The sequence below is a fragment of the Glycine soja genome, chromosome 5, assembly GCF_004193775.1.
Source record: "Glycine soja cultivar W05 chromosome 5, ASM419377v2, whole genome shotgun sequence".
Lineage (NCBI taxonomy): Eukaryota > Viridiplantae > Streptophyta > Magnoliopsida > Fabales > Fabaceae > Glycine > Glycine soja.
In genome coordinates, this window is record NC_041006.1 from 43,300,900 (window position 1) to 43,314,979 (window position 14,080).

Here is a 14,080-nt window from a genome sequence, read left to right on the forward strand (position 1 = left end):
CAAACTGCATGAAGCATACCTTCATCCATAGAATATCTTGTTAATGCATCATAACAATCATTTATAATAAAATGATGTTAAAGACAGTGAACAACTGAACATAAATTACCACCAACAAAGTATAACTTCATTCCAACAACGAAGAAGGATGTAGATTAACAGCACCGGCTATGCTGTGTTTGAATATCTGTTGAGTTTCTCTCAACAGGCATTGATTTCATTCCATGCTTTTCTGTTCAACTGACTAGTAAGAATAGCTTCATCCATATTTTTATTCTATAGTTTCCAAGTGTCTACATAGTTTTCATTATACAGTCTTCATTCATAATTTTCCAACTAAACCAGTTATATTTCTCAAGTCTCCTAGTCGACTCTTTTCAACTCAACATTACTCTCCACCAAAGATTTCTGTACTAGTTTTATGCTCAAAACATAAGTAAGGTTCCTAGCTGATCATAAATAACCAAAAGAAGGATAAAAAATCAAACTACAATCATAAGTTTAATCATTTCAGCACCACTGCTGCATAAAATAATAAGAATTACACAGAGGCGACCATAATACCAGCATGATGAGCTCCTATAATACAAACCAACAAAATCATAGAATTTGAAAACTTAGAAGTCTAGAACAGATTTCATATAAGCATCTCAAATTCTCAATTACTAAGCTAGAGTTTGTGAAACCACGAGATTGTGAAGAGAATGAAAATCATAACCGTGGCAGAAATTGAGATGTAAGCAATTCAAATCAGAAAGATGAAACATGCAAGCAAGGGTTTAACGAGAATTTCGTGTATGTTTTTTGTATTGCTAAAATAACCAAACAGGGTGCTTTTAATGGAAAGGATTTTAAATCCTCTTAAATTTACATTTCTCCCCTGAAATACCTAATCCAAACCTAGCATAAATGTTTGTAATATTTGTCATATAAAGTTAAACTTGCATGCTTACATCTTTCTAATGGTTTCCTTTTCTATCTAACAATATTTAAACTGTTTGAATAATGAATATTTCTGATGGAAATGTATTTTTTACAGGATTTGAAATACTTTGCCAAATGCCACAATATACGTTGGTTGGATATCAGACAAAAACATTTAGCTTGAGAATTTCCAGAAACAAGGCTATAACTTAATGGAAAAGGATTCAATAATAATTCCTTCATGTATCTAGAAAAGGGCTGCCAAACAACATCCAACTTGAAAATTTACTTATTAAATATGCTCATTCTGTGACATGTAGGGCCAAAAACAGACAAGGAAGAAATATAGTATGAAGAAATTATAAACAACGACAAAAAATGTGAAAAATCTACAGAACTAACTTAAGGGCTCAGCACTAAGAATACACAACATGTAAACAGCCTCAGTCAATAGCAAGAGGTGACGAGAAATAAAAATCAATCCTTTAATGCTACAAAAGAAAATCTGGAATTACTGGGGTTTGAGAAACCACATTTAAGGGTGACTTTGCTCTTTGATGAGTTTTTCGCCTCCCATGGCGGTGGCCACTCTTTTTCTTTTCCCTCTGATCATGCTCTTCCCCCTCAACAATCTTTTCTTTTCCTTGGTGTCTTCTCTCTTTAGTATGACTATGACCATGATTTTTGCTACTTGAATTTGGGTTTTCAAGTTCAGGATTTTCTGCATCAACTACATTTTTCTTCATTTCAGATCGAACACGTGTGCTTAGTTTCTTTTTCTCTTTCTTCCTTGATGACTTATCAGAAGGACTGCTTCCAGACATACTTGGTCTGGTTTCGCTTCCTAGAAGAGCATCTTTTATGGCACCAGAAAGAGAATCATCCAATGGCTCTGGTCTTTTGACTGTAATTGGTGCCACATCTCCATCATCCAATCTCACCACTACAGGCCTGGGCTTTGTTTGGTTTGTCCTTTTCTTGAGAAGAAGTGATTGCTCTGTCAGCTTGACTAGCTCTGCAGCTTCATCATTTATATTACTGTTAGACTTTGGATCATTTGCAGGAGGATACTCATCTGAAACAATCTCACTCTTCTCCGAAGGAAGATAATATAATCCATGCCGCTTACGGTGCTCAATCAAGGATGTGGATTCCTTCAATGGCCCTGACTCTTCATTTTTCAGAAGATTAGATGAAGAAGCATCCAAAGTAGTGGTAAGGTGAGGACCTCCTGCGCCAAACAAACTTGATGAAGGTAGTTCAATATCACCACATATTGCTTGTAAGTCATCTAGATTTTCTTCAAGAACTAATCCATCCGGCAAAACAATTCTTCCCTGTGCACTTGTTGAGACTGGACCAAGTTCCGTAGTAAAAGCATCACGCAACAAATTGATAATAGCCGTAACTCGAGTATCTTTCTTGTTCACAATGTCCACCACACTCTGGACTGAATTATCAATTATTTCTTCTTTAACCAACTGAACAAGGGAAAGTATGTTTCGTGCTCTCTCCAGCACTTCAACATCCTGGTTTGCTATTAGCGGGCCAAGAATTAATTCAATTCGATTCAATAGGTTTACAATAGATTCATGCATGGAATTTTTGTTCACTGAGAGAGTAGGAGGTGTAGATGTTTGACCATGAGGGGCTACTCTATCTACATCATTTTCAACTGAAAGATCCTCAGAAGATTCAGTTGCATTCCTTGGGTTAAAATCCCCATGATGTTCATAATTTGATCCTTCACACATTGCTAATTCAGCAGCCTCAGTGTCATTTTTTACACTAAACAAATCTGACTGTCCCCCAGCCAAATGATCAGAATACCAAGATGCAGAACCTTCATTTTGATGAAAGTAACAGTCCAGGCAAAAAATTAAAATTTTAAGAGCAGAATTAATATAAACTGCTCTTATTGATGGTGGCAAGAGACTGGTTCGAGGCTGTAGGAGTGCATCCATGAGTTCAAAGGGATTGCTCGCAACCTCAACGTACTCTCCAGCAACCCAAGCAGCAGCACACAATATCCTATGCAAGTGCACATTACCCAGTAATGCAGGGTCAATCAACAGATCACGCCCAACCCGAACAAGCTGCATTCTAGCATCCTTAACTCTCATACCAATATCAACGAGCTGAGTCTCAATCTCTTCCCCCTTTATGCAATTAGGAATCATCGCCATTTCTCCAAGAAGAGACACATACCAATCAAAGTCAACAACAATCTCGTACACATTTCTAGAACACGTCATCAAAATGGAACCCAAAATCTCATTACAAAATTCTGGGTCAGACTTCAATGCATAATTAAGCAACACCCTGGAGATATCTGCCACATGGCTCTCAGACACCATGGCCATCAACAATCGCAGTGACTCAATCTTGATATTCGAATCATCATCACTCAACGACTTAACCACCGCCTCCTTATTCTCCATCACCGCCCACAAGTGCTCGGGCGCAGCAACCGAAAGCGCCTGCAGGCCAAGATACCTAAGATTGGGATCCTGATCAACCAACAACTCCCTAACCTTCTCAACAGCGAGCTTAACAGCAGACTCATAACCACTCAAGCTAGTGAGCACAGTCCTAACACACTCAAACACCAAGGACTTGGCCCCTGACCGCCTCATATGGTCACAAACAGGCTCAACAATTCTCTTCCCCAATCTAGGTTCCAAGGGAGCCAACTTAGCAAACACCTTCAGCACCTTAATCAAAACCCAATTGTTCTTAGAATCAACCAAAATCCTATAGAACTCGGGCGCCAAGGGAAGATACGACTTAGGATCCTTGGCAGCCAGCTCGCAGAAAACCCCGACCACGGCGGTCACAACCTGAGGATCAGAACTTTCAAGATTCTCAACCAAACGCTTGAAGCAAACCCTAACCGCATCGGGGTACTTATCGAAAACCCTCAAAACGACGGCGATTGCCTTCTTCCTAACGAAAACCCTAGCGGTGGAGAGCAATTTGAAAACCTCGGGGGTCAAATCGCGAGCGAGGTCGAGAGTGGCGATCCGCGAGAGCAAATCGAGGGCGAGGCTTACCTCGAAGTCGTTGGTGGAGGAGAGGTCCTTGCGGAGCTGGTTGGTGATGAGGAGGAGCACCGGAGTGTCGTCGTGGAAGGACTGCGACGCGGCGTGGTAACCGATCCTCTTGTGCGCGAACTTGGAGGAGGACATGACCTCGACCACGTGGAAGCAGGCCCAGGACATGTCGACGGCGTGCACGGCGGAGAGGTAAGAGAGTTTGTGGAGGGCGGTGGATTTGGTGTGCTGGTCGGTGGATTTGATCTCGCGGCGGATCTCCTCCGTGGCCTTGGAGATGAAGGTGGATTCACCGATGAGTTGGAGGCGCATGCCTTTGATCAGATCCTCCAGCGTGCGCTGGAAGAGGTTCTCCATGATCGAACCCGACATTGGGAATTCCACTGTAACTGCCGGCGTCGAAGCGAATCAATTCGATTCCACGATTAGCATCGTGCAAGTTTGTTGCTGCTGGAGGAGAGGATCTGTTTTGGGCCCAAGCTTCAAGTTTATAGGCCCATTTCAAATTTGTCATTAAAAACTAGAATTTTCATAAACGGGTTTATAATGAAGAGATACGTGAAATAAAAAAGTTAAGATATCATTAATTATTTATTTGATTTTAAATTTCTTGATTTTTTTAATTTAATGTTAAATAAACTAATATTTTATTTTACATGTCTTTATTTCAAAAGTTTATTTATTTAGTGTTTAAAAGTAACAATACTTTAATTCATTTATTTTCATGGTGAGGGATTAGAAATGTAATCATGTCAACTAGCAAATCCATAATTTATCATCTACAAAAAATTTATCCTAACACGTAATTTTAGGAAATGTAAAGGTTCAACTAACAAGTAGTCTTATTCACACAAAAAAAACTAACAAGTAGTCGAGTAATATTGCACACACACACACACAGAGTCAGAAACTCAATAGTTCTTCATAAGAACAATCTACTTTATTATATGTCACAGGATTCCGAGGCCTACGTCATAAATTTATAAACTAAACTTTGAAACGTACAATATCCATAATCCATGGGCTTCTAAAGTCTAAACAATTCGTCCATTCTGGTTGGTTTTCTATGAAGCTCATCAAACAGAGTTGTTTTCTTCTTTTTCTTGTCTACCTTTATTTATGTAAAGTCAATTAGTGAAATAACTTGCACAAATAATGATTCGACCCCCATTAAGTTGGCTGATATGATAAGATAGCTAAGCACTTGTGTTGTTTTTTTTTCTTTCTCTCACTTTCTAGTTTTTTCACCAATCAAAGATTTGTTCATAACAAATGGAAATCTGTGTCTGCAAGTTAAAGCACCTCACGCCGGGTAGCGCCAATGAATATTTCAATCCTACCCTAGTTGATAAGACTTACTTTGCATTGGTGAAACAAAAAAGGGTGCGTGGCTTCACTTTGGCTCACATAAGTGAGGTTAAATCACATGGTAGTAGCTAATAGCTATAGTATACAACACTCGTAAAATAAAAGGCCCTTTCATATATTTGCCCCACTCAATAAGATTAATTTATGAAATAAGCACTTTCTCTAAAGTTGGCTTTTCTTTCCTGGTATTTTAATTGGATAAAACAAAACTATAAGGCATCTTTAAGTCAACTTTATGCAGAATTTTAATCACAACATAATCAGTTTACTATATATATTTGTTCTTTAACATACAATTGTGAGTTGCTTAAATGAGTTTAATTGAAATTATTTACAGAAAAATATTTTTTAACTGCTATAAAATGAACCTTATTAAATAATTAAAAACCAGTATGTGATGGTCTCAATAACCATCATATCATTATCATTGTTTAACGATACAAATCGACGGTAAAAACTAAAATAAAAAAAGAAAGATCGAAAACTTCTACCAGTCAAATTTATGTTCAAACAAAGATTAAAATCAGAATTTTGAAAAGATTTAGAAACTAAAAATAATTAATCCAAAACGTTAAATTCATCTCTATATTAATTTGTCTCTAACACTAGAGACGAAAGTAATATAGACCGATTTTACTTTTTCAAATTGCAATATTTTTAACATAATTCTACTTGGGAACTAAGAACCTAAAATTGGATTGTCTTTTACACATAGAAGATTCTTGGAGAATTCAGATTAAAAGACAGTATGGTTCTGCCATCAATTATCATTCGTTAGATTATAATGGTGATCGAGAATCTCAATCCGTTGTTGAAATGACTCGCAAAGAAATTATAAATAACATAATCATTTCAGAATACCACCACAGATTGAGATCGAGCCTGTGTGTGGTTAATTAGTTCAAGTTTAGATATATACGAGGACAACAACAGACAGATTCAACTACTTGTTCGAAATATTTTTATTATGACAGAACTAAAACAGTATCATACCACTTTTTTATTGCCCAATAATAGCAAACTTTGTTGACCAACAAAAGTGAAGTGTGAGCTTTAACATATTTAAGAATATTAAAAATAAGATCAGATGAGACTATAACCACAAAACTCACGGCTCTCATAATCATTACCATCCACTTATTGTGAACAACAAAACGTACAAATTAATTATTTTGGATATTCCCAGAATAACATATATATTTTAATATTTTATCTAAATAATAACACATCAATTGGTGAGCTTCCCTTATAAGATGGGCGCATCCTTTTAATCCATAGTTGTCCACTAGAATTTTACTGATTACATGAACATTTTCATCACTTGCTTTATTCAGTGGTACGTTCTGGTTTGTTTTTTAGGCCATAGAATTTGAACATTTTTAATCATGAATTCATGATACAGGAGACAAATGCAGCCTTGGGAATTTGATGGGAGGCAATATTTGTTCTTCAGTGGAGTAACCATTTCCAACCTGGTTATTTCCCAATGGGTCTAAACTCTAAAGCAAATTGATATTAACAAAAGGGCAGATGTACTGAGATAGTGGGTAGGAAGTTAAGAATGAAAATGACCTGTATTATTATTTTATAAATATATCACGGTAAAGTTACGCAGTTTCGGATTGATTATTGAAGGAGTGGATAAGGAATCTCCAACTAAAGTGGGATTAAAACTAAAAGGGTGGAAACTTAACCTTAGTGGATCCATTTGAGTAAAAGGACAGGTCAGTATTTTAAAGCAAAATGTGTGCCATAGCTGTGTCTAGCACATGCGTACGTAAAGGAGGAAATAAAGATGACAGTTACGTTCATCTTTCTTTTTTTGTGTACATTCGTTGGTTTTTTTGGGGTCTTCGTACACTCGTCTTTTATAACTCTTTCTAGTATTCTTTCGAAGTAAAATCGATAATAGAAAAATATATATTTAATTACAGCAAAAATTAGAGTACGCACAACATTACTGTGCTATTTTTATATAGTTAGGAGCTTAATTAGTTTTAAAATGTGAATTCTGATATCTATTTAAAATTTTGTAACACGCTTCTAATGAATGTTATTTAATTAATGTCAATTTGGATAAGTTTCTCCAAAAATATTTCTAGGAAAAAATATTAAGAAAATAAAATAAAATGTTGTATCATTTTTTGCATTAGTTAAATTATAGAAATTCTCTTATATAATTTCTTAAATGATGAAAGAACTCCTATAAATTAATTAATGCAAAAGCTAATTTTAACTTGTGAAAAGTTTTTTTGATTTCTTCTTATTTTGTTCTCCTAAAAATTCAAAAGTTTATCTAAACAATGTTAAAAAGAACTTTCACGTGTCATCATTTAAATGGTAAACTTGTTTAAAGATTACAAAGAACCTAACTGATCAAGGTTTTATGCATAACCAACTGCTCTTGAAAAAAATACAGATATTAATTAATCACATGTAATCAACAAATGTATTCATATCAATAACTTAAAGTCAATTTCTTTAATAGTGATTGGAGTTTCATCTTGATTCTTGATAACTCATATAAAAATTGTAGTATGGATTCCTTTTCTTTTTGGTACATGCAGTATGGATTACTAAGATGAAAGTTTTAACTTGAAAAAACAGTACTGAAAACACTTATAGTACACTGTACTTAAAATTTTTCCTTATGACTAAGTATGTTGGATTAAGATTTTAAAAGATAATTTTGACATAAAAAATTATGTGAATTTTAATTAATTTTTTTATAAAAATGTAATAATTTTTAAGATTGTATTAAAATATTTTTATGATTGGGATTTTATAATTTGAATTTTAAGAAATTTATAACAAATGAGTTCATAAGATTTAAAAAAAATCATAAATTTCTAAAAAAATATTCAAAATTATAAGAGTGAATAAAAAGATAACAATTCTAATATTCCACCACTTCACTTGGGTCTTTTCATAAGCAACTGGTGTACATGTATCCATAAGAATAATGTGTCATTTTTGTTATAGCTACTCCAATTCCACGAAACCCATTCAACACCTTGAAAAAACATAATTACACTCCCCTTTTCCCAATAACACCTCCACGTTCTTCACGACCAGCACAATATAGTGTTTCCCAATTGAAACCAATACATGTAAGGTATATTGTGTAAACAGGACGTGAACATCATCATCATCCACACGTAGACAAAGGCATAAGAAACTATAAAAAAAAAAAATGTAAACCGTCATAAAAGTTCACCACAAAATACGAGTCTGAAGCACCATGAATCCTACTAACAACTCCATGCCAATACGACTACAAACTGTAACATGAAAAAGTATTGGAACATTTGAAGGGTTTTGGTGGGAGTGTTTGATGGATTGGTATTTATATTTTTTACTAAAAAGTTCAGTGAAATCCACCCTAAAAAGAAATCCATCAAAACTTTTATATTTTTAAATACCACAAGATTTTGTTCATAAGTGATAAAAAATAATACCAACAGAATTTATTAAACTCTTTAAAAGATCCTAATTATTTTAATTGAATATCACAACATTTATTTTTATCATTTAAAAATCTTGATTGAATATTGCAAGATTTTTTATATTTTTTTTAAAAAAAACCTTTCTAATCCTAATTAAATACACCACTAAATTAACAAACGTGGAGTTAAAATTTAATCATCCAAATAAATTTAAATTTATTTTGAGCAACTTACAATCATTATATTATTTGATAGAGTTTATTGATAATAACTTTAGATTACTTTAAAAATAAAAGAAATGAAAATTATTAAACAAGTTTTATTTTATTTTTAAAACTCTTATTTTTAACTTTAACTTTGAATTGTAGCTTTTAAGTTTAAAAAAATGGGCCAAACTCAAACATAACCTAAGCCTATTATATTAACCGGGGGAAAAGGCTCACATTTAAAAATAATAAAATAAAAATAATATCGGATATTTTTTAGGATATGAATGGGGTGTAAGTTGGTTGAAGAGAGTAATAGAGTCTCCTAGTTACTCCTTTTTGAGCTTTTTGAAGAGAGTTGAGAGTTACATTCGTTTCACTTTCTCTCTACACATTTATTTTTTCATTGTATCCTTTAACTAATATTTTGGTCAAAGGAGGTTGTGATATAATTGAGGGGTAAAAAGGTTAAGAAAAAGTGGAGACCAAATGATACCTGTTAAACTCTATATTCCCTTTATTAATGGTATAAATTAATTTAATTAAATAAAAAATAATAATGTAAGTTGACATTTTGTTTTCGTGTTTTGTTTTTATTGAAACTAAAAGAATAAAAAATATGCTTTACTTTTGTTAAGTTTTGCAGATATTATAATTGGATCAAACCATGCATGTTTGACCGGAAAACATTTCACTTATTATACTTATTTTTGGTGTACCCATTTATTATACAAGTAAAATTAATGAGTGACTCATTCAAATAAAGGTCTAATATCTTGGTTGAATAAATGGCCCAACCGTAACACTATATTTTTTTAAAGATGTTGGTAACCAATATCTTAAAAATTGTAATTAAGAAATTAAGAAATATTTATTATAAAAACCATAAAATATATAAAAAAATATCACCCCAAAAAATAGGTTATTCAATGAAAACTATTAAAGAACCGGTAAAAACTAGATTAAAATTAATGTGCGGTAAAAAAGATTAAAATCAATGCAAAAAAAAAATCGGTTTAAAATGGTATAAAAAAAATAAAAACTAGTTTTTTTTAATTTTTAGTTTTATTTTTATCATATTCTAAAATATTTCTAAGATAAATAAAAATATGAATTTAAGAATTACAAATAGATATAAATTATTTTTTCAATTATTATTAATTTTTTATCATGTAAAATATTGTATTTTACAATTTTGTATACCTTAATTTTTTTATAATTTTATAATATTTTATCACTTCAAATATTATATAACTACTACCCTTTCAAACAAGTTACTATGGTGCAATTTTAAAAATATTGATACAAACATTTTTAACTAGAATTGAATTAAAATTATATATTTGTTCCAGATTATTGACCATGTCCCTTTGTCTTGTCTTGTTCTGTACTTTTGCAACATAAAAATTGTGTCATTGCTTTCTGATCTTAACAAGAAGTGAAAAATAAAAGTAAAAGGCAACGGAAGAATAAGTACATTAGTTAGGGTCAAAGAAGGAAAGTTGGAAGATTTGGACAAAGAATGTGTTATCGAAAGCGAAGACAGGGTTAGCAAGCTTAAACCCCTTGTGCCTTTTCTTCTACCCACTGTTTTCCTCTCAAACTACCACCTTGATTATGACCTCCCACATACACACAAATTCAATGCATAATTAAATGTTTATGGTAAGTTTTTTCAGCATTATATTTTCATTTTTGATAGTTCTATTTGGCGATGCAAAGTACTACTACTCATATTCGTGTCCTCTTGCCTCTTGTTCTGAATATTCATCCATTTCTTTATATGCTATTTGGATCTCATCACTCTTCATGCTAGCCACTTTCGATATACACATGTGGAATATGCATGTTGTTGACTATATTTGTTTAATCAAAGTCACTCCATTAATTGAAGAAAACATATAATATTGGAGAAATGGCATAAATTAAATTAAATTTCAACGGCTGAAGATAACTTTCAAGTTTTTTTTTTTTTGGTAAAAGCTTTAATAAAATGCCCTAGTAGAACTTTTAGGTATAATTTAAGAAAAACAGCAAAAATCTTTGTCTTTGGTTATATTTTAAGAATATTAAATTTATAATTTATATCCTTTCTAAGCAAATAAGTGGGTGTGCACCTATTTGTTTTTTACACAAAATATTCTAGCAAACTACATTTTAAATGTACATTCAGAAAATCAAAGTTATAATTTATTAATATATTTATTTATACTAAAAAATAACTAGGTATATTGTAACAAAAAAAAAAACTACGTGTACATTAACAAATCTATGACAGTGTTCAAATCAATTGTACAACACGTATATTGTTGTATATACACGGATTAAATCGAAGTTCTTGCAGCAGTTTGAGCTTGCCTGTTGTTTTATTTATATTTATAATTTAAAGATAAATTATGAGTGATTTTTCATATTTGGAGCCCCAGCAAGCAGAAACTTTCAAGCGCCACTTTATTTCATATTTTTTGTCCTCTAGTGTTTCATTTCAATCCCATGTTTTTTGACCAAGACGGAAATAGTTTTGAGATGTCCTGGCATCATGATTCATGATTCATGATTCATCTCAGCAAAATCCAACTTTCAAACACTTTGAACGACGAGGAACAAGGAACAATAAACAAATAGTAAAATACCATCCTTTTGTCTTTGTTTTTTTAGGTTGACGTTTCGTCATTGAATTGGCCACTGCCAATGTATGGTCGATTTTTTTTTATCCTTGCGAAAATTTTATTTTCATAAATTATACCTAAAGTATTTAGATGTGATTGTAACACGTGAATTTATTTAAGCCACACTCTTATTTTCGCCATTCTTTTATTCTAAAATTTCATACTGTTTTCTCCTTCAGCTCAAAATATTATTCAGTCATCTTAATTTTATTTGTGTTATAGATTTATATTTTTTATTTTTTAGTGTGTTTAGGATTTAGGGTATAAAATATAATTTAAAAACAAAACTGTACAATATTGTTGAGTGCAGCGACGACCAAAATTAATTAAAAACATACCTTATTTAATCCTTTTAAGTTTACCTCAATTTACTTCCAATGTTTCAATCGCACGTAGTTTCTTTTTGTTAAATGATTAAATTAAAAGGAATTTATATTGATACGGCCTTCATGTTGATAAGTCTGAGTTTTTCTCAATATATATTTTTTTTATCGTCATATTATATGAATTTTTTTTTATGTCTTGCTCCTTTAATAATGAGAGGAGATTAAAAAAAAAACAAACTACTTTTGTACCTATGTGAAAAGTCAGATTACTATACGAACAATCCAACAGGCTACTTATGTGATCCCAAAATTTATTATTTGCCATTAGTTAAACAAACTAATAAAAATGCTCAAAATGGGTTATAAAAAATGCTCAAAATGATAATCAAGTAAATTATCTTTCGAATGTATATTGTTTACAAGATTCATGAAAGTAAGTTTTAATTACTGTGTTAACAAGATTAAATATTTATAAAATATATATATTTTTTAAAGTAGTATCTCGTGCATTATATAGATATTTTTAAATGTAAAGTATAAAATAAAATAAGCTTAAATATTTTTTTTAAGTCTATGTGAACATGGTTTTACCTGATTTTAATTGTTACACTTTATGTTTGTTACTTTTAGATCCTAACAGTTTTTGTGTTTGTTTCAGTTCTTACCATTAACTGCGGTTAGTTTATATAGTGTTGACAGTGCTAACAAGATAAAAAAGTATTAATTAAAATAATGAATAATATTTTAAACTAAAATAATTAGATTATTTTTAAGTGTTTGATTTAATTAAATAGTATATTTATTATCAATATATCATGAACAATTATTTTTATTTTTATAATTTTCTCTTTTGTTGTAGATTTTTATAATTTACTTTTAAAATGGTATTTTTGTTATAAAAAATATAATTTACTTAAACGCTTATAGTTTGCTTTTAATATATTACTTGCAATATTACATTTCAATTTATTAATTGACTTCTTATAATATAATTTTTATAAATAATAATAATAATAATAATAATAATAATAATAATAATAATAATAATAATAAAATAGAGATATAATGAAACTTGCTTGACTCACTCAAAAGGCTAATTGATTAATTTGATAGTTTTTACAATATATTTATTAAAATATTTTCTAACAAATTATTGGTATGGGGCTATTTTTTGATGTACCGACAAGGGAGATGAAAATTATTAGTCCATGCAGTAATTTCTCTTCCGCCTTTTTTATTTTATTTTTATTTTTTTTAGCATTTATATGCCTATGTGCAATATACTTTTTTTTAAGTGGTTGTAAGAATTTCAAGATGTGTTTTTTTCTTTTTCAATAATACCCTTACATAAGTGAAATAATTAATACTACTTCTTAATGTATTTTAAATTAGAACATTATTCCTTGAAAAGATAATTTAATCACCAAATGCCATTGGAAAAATTATAAGTTGGAGTAAGTTATAAATTAAATACTTGACAATAATATAGAAATTTATAAAATAATAAATGAGGATATTTTGTCTGAATTCTTATGAATTAAATGTGTCTCAATCTTATGTAAAAACCTTAAACAATTAAATAGTCTTTAAAATAATAACTATATAAGTAGTACTTAAAATATTGAATATCCATCCATTTAGTCTTTAAAATATTGATATATTTTATTAAGATTTTAAGACTAACTTTAAAGCTTTTTCAATACTTGAAAAAATATTGATTTTTTTATATCAATTTTCAATGTTGGGAATTTTAAGAAAATATTCAATTTTTTAAATGTGAATAACAAAATTAAATACTATGACTTTTTTAATTAGAGAAAAGTTATATCAATTTTTTATATTTAAGTTTAAAAAAATACATCACACCTGCTATAGTTATTTTTTTTTGTAATTAAAAAAATAATTTTAAAAAATGACTTTTTTTCAGAAAAAAATGACTCTTATATCATATGTGTATTTATTTTGAGTAAAAGTGAAAATGCAAAAAAGAGATGGAATTATTATGATTTATTCATGAGGAAGTACATAGTCATCCAACGTGGCATATGTAGCCACGTGGCATGGACTCAAGTATAAAATCTTGGTCCT

General features: G+C 30.8%; 1 protein-coding gene across 1 annotated transcript; it reads right to left on the bottom strand.

Moving 5' to 3' along the window:
• Positions 1–1,172: 1,172 nt before the first annotated feature.
• On the bottom strand, positions 1,173–4,471 carry LOC114413651 (AP-3 complex subunit delta-like). The gene has a single exon (XM_028378152.1). The coding sequence runs from the start codon at positions 4,347–4,349 to the stop codon at positions 1,416–1,418; it is 2,934 nt and encodes a 977-aa protein (XP_028233953.1). The 5' UTR covers positions 4,350–4,471; the 3' UTR covers positions 1,173–1,415.
• Positions 4,472–14,080: the final 9,609 nt, after the last annotated feature.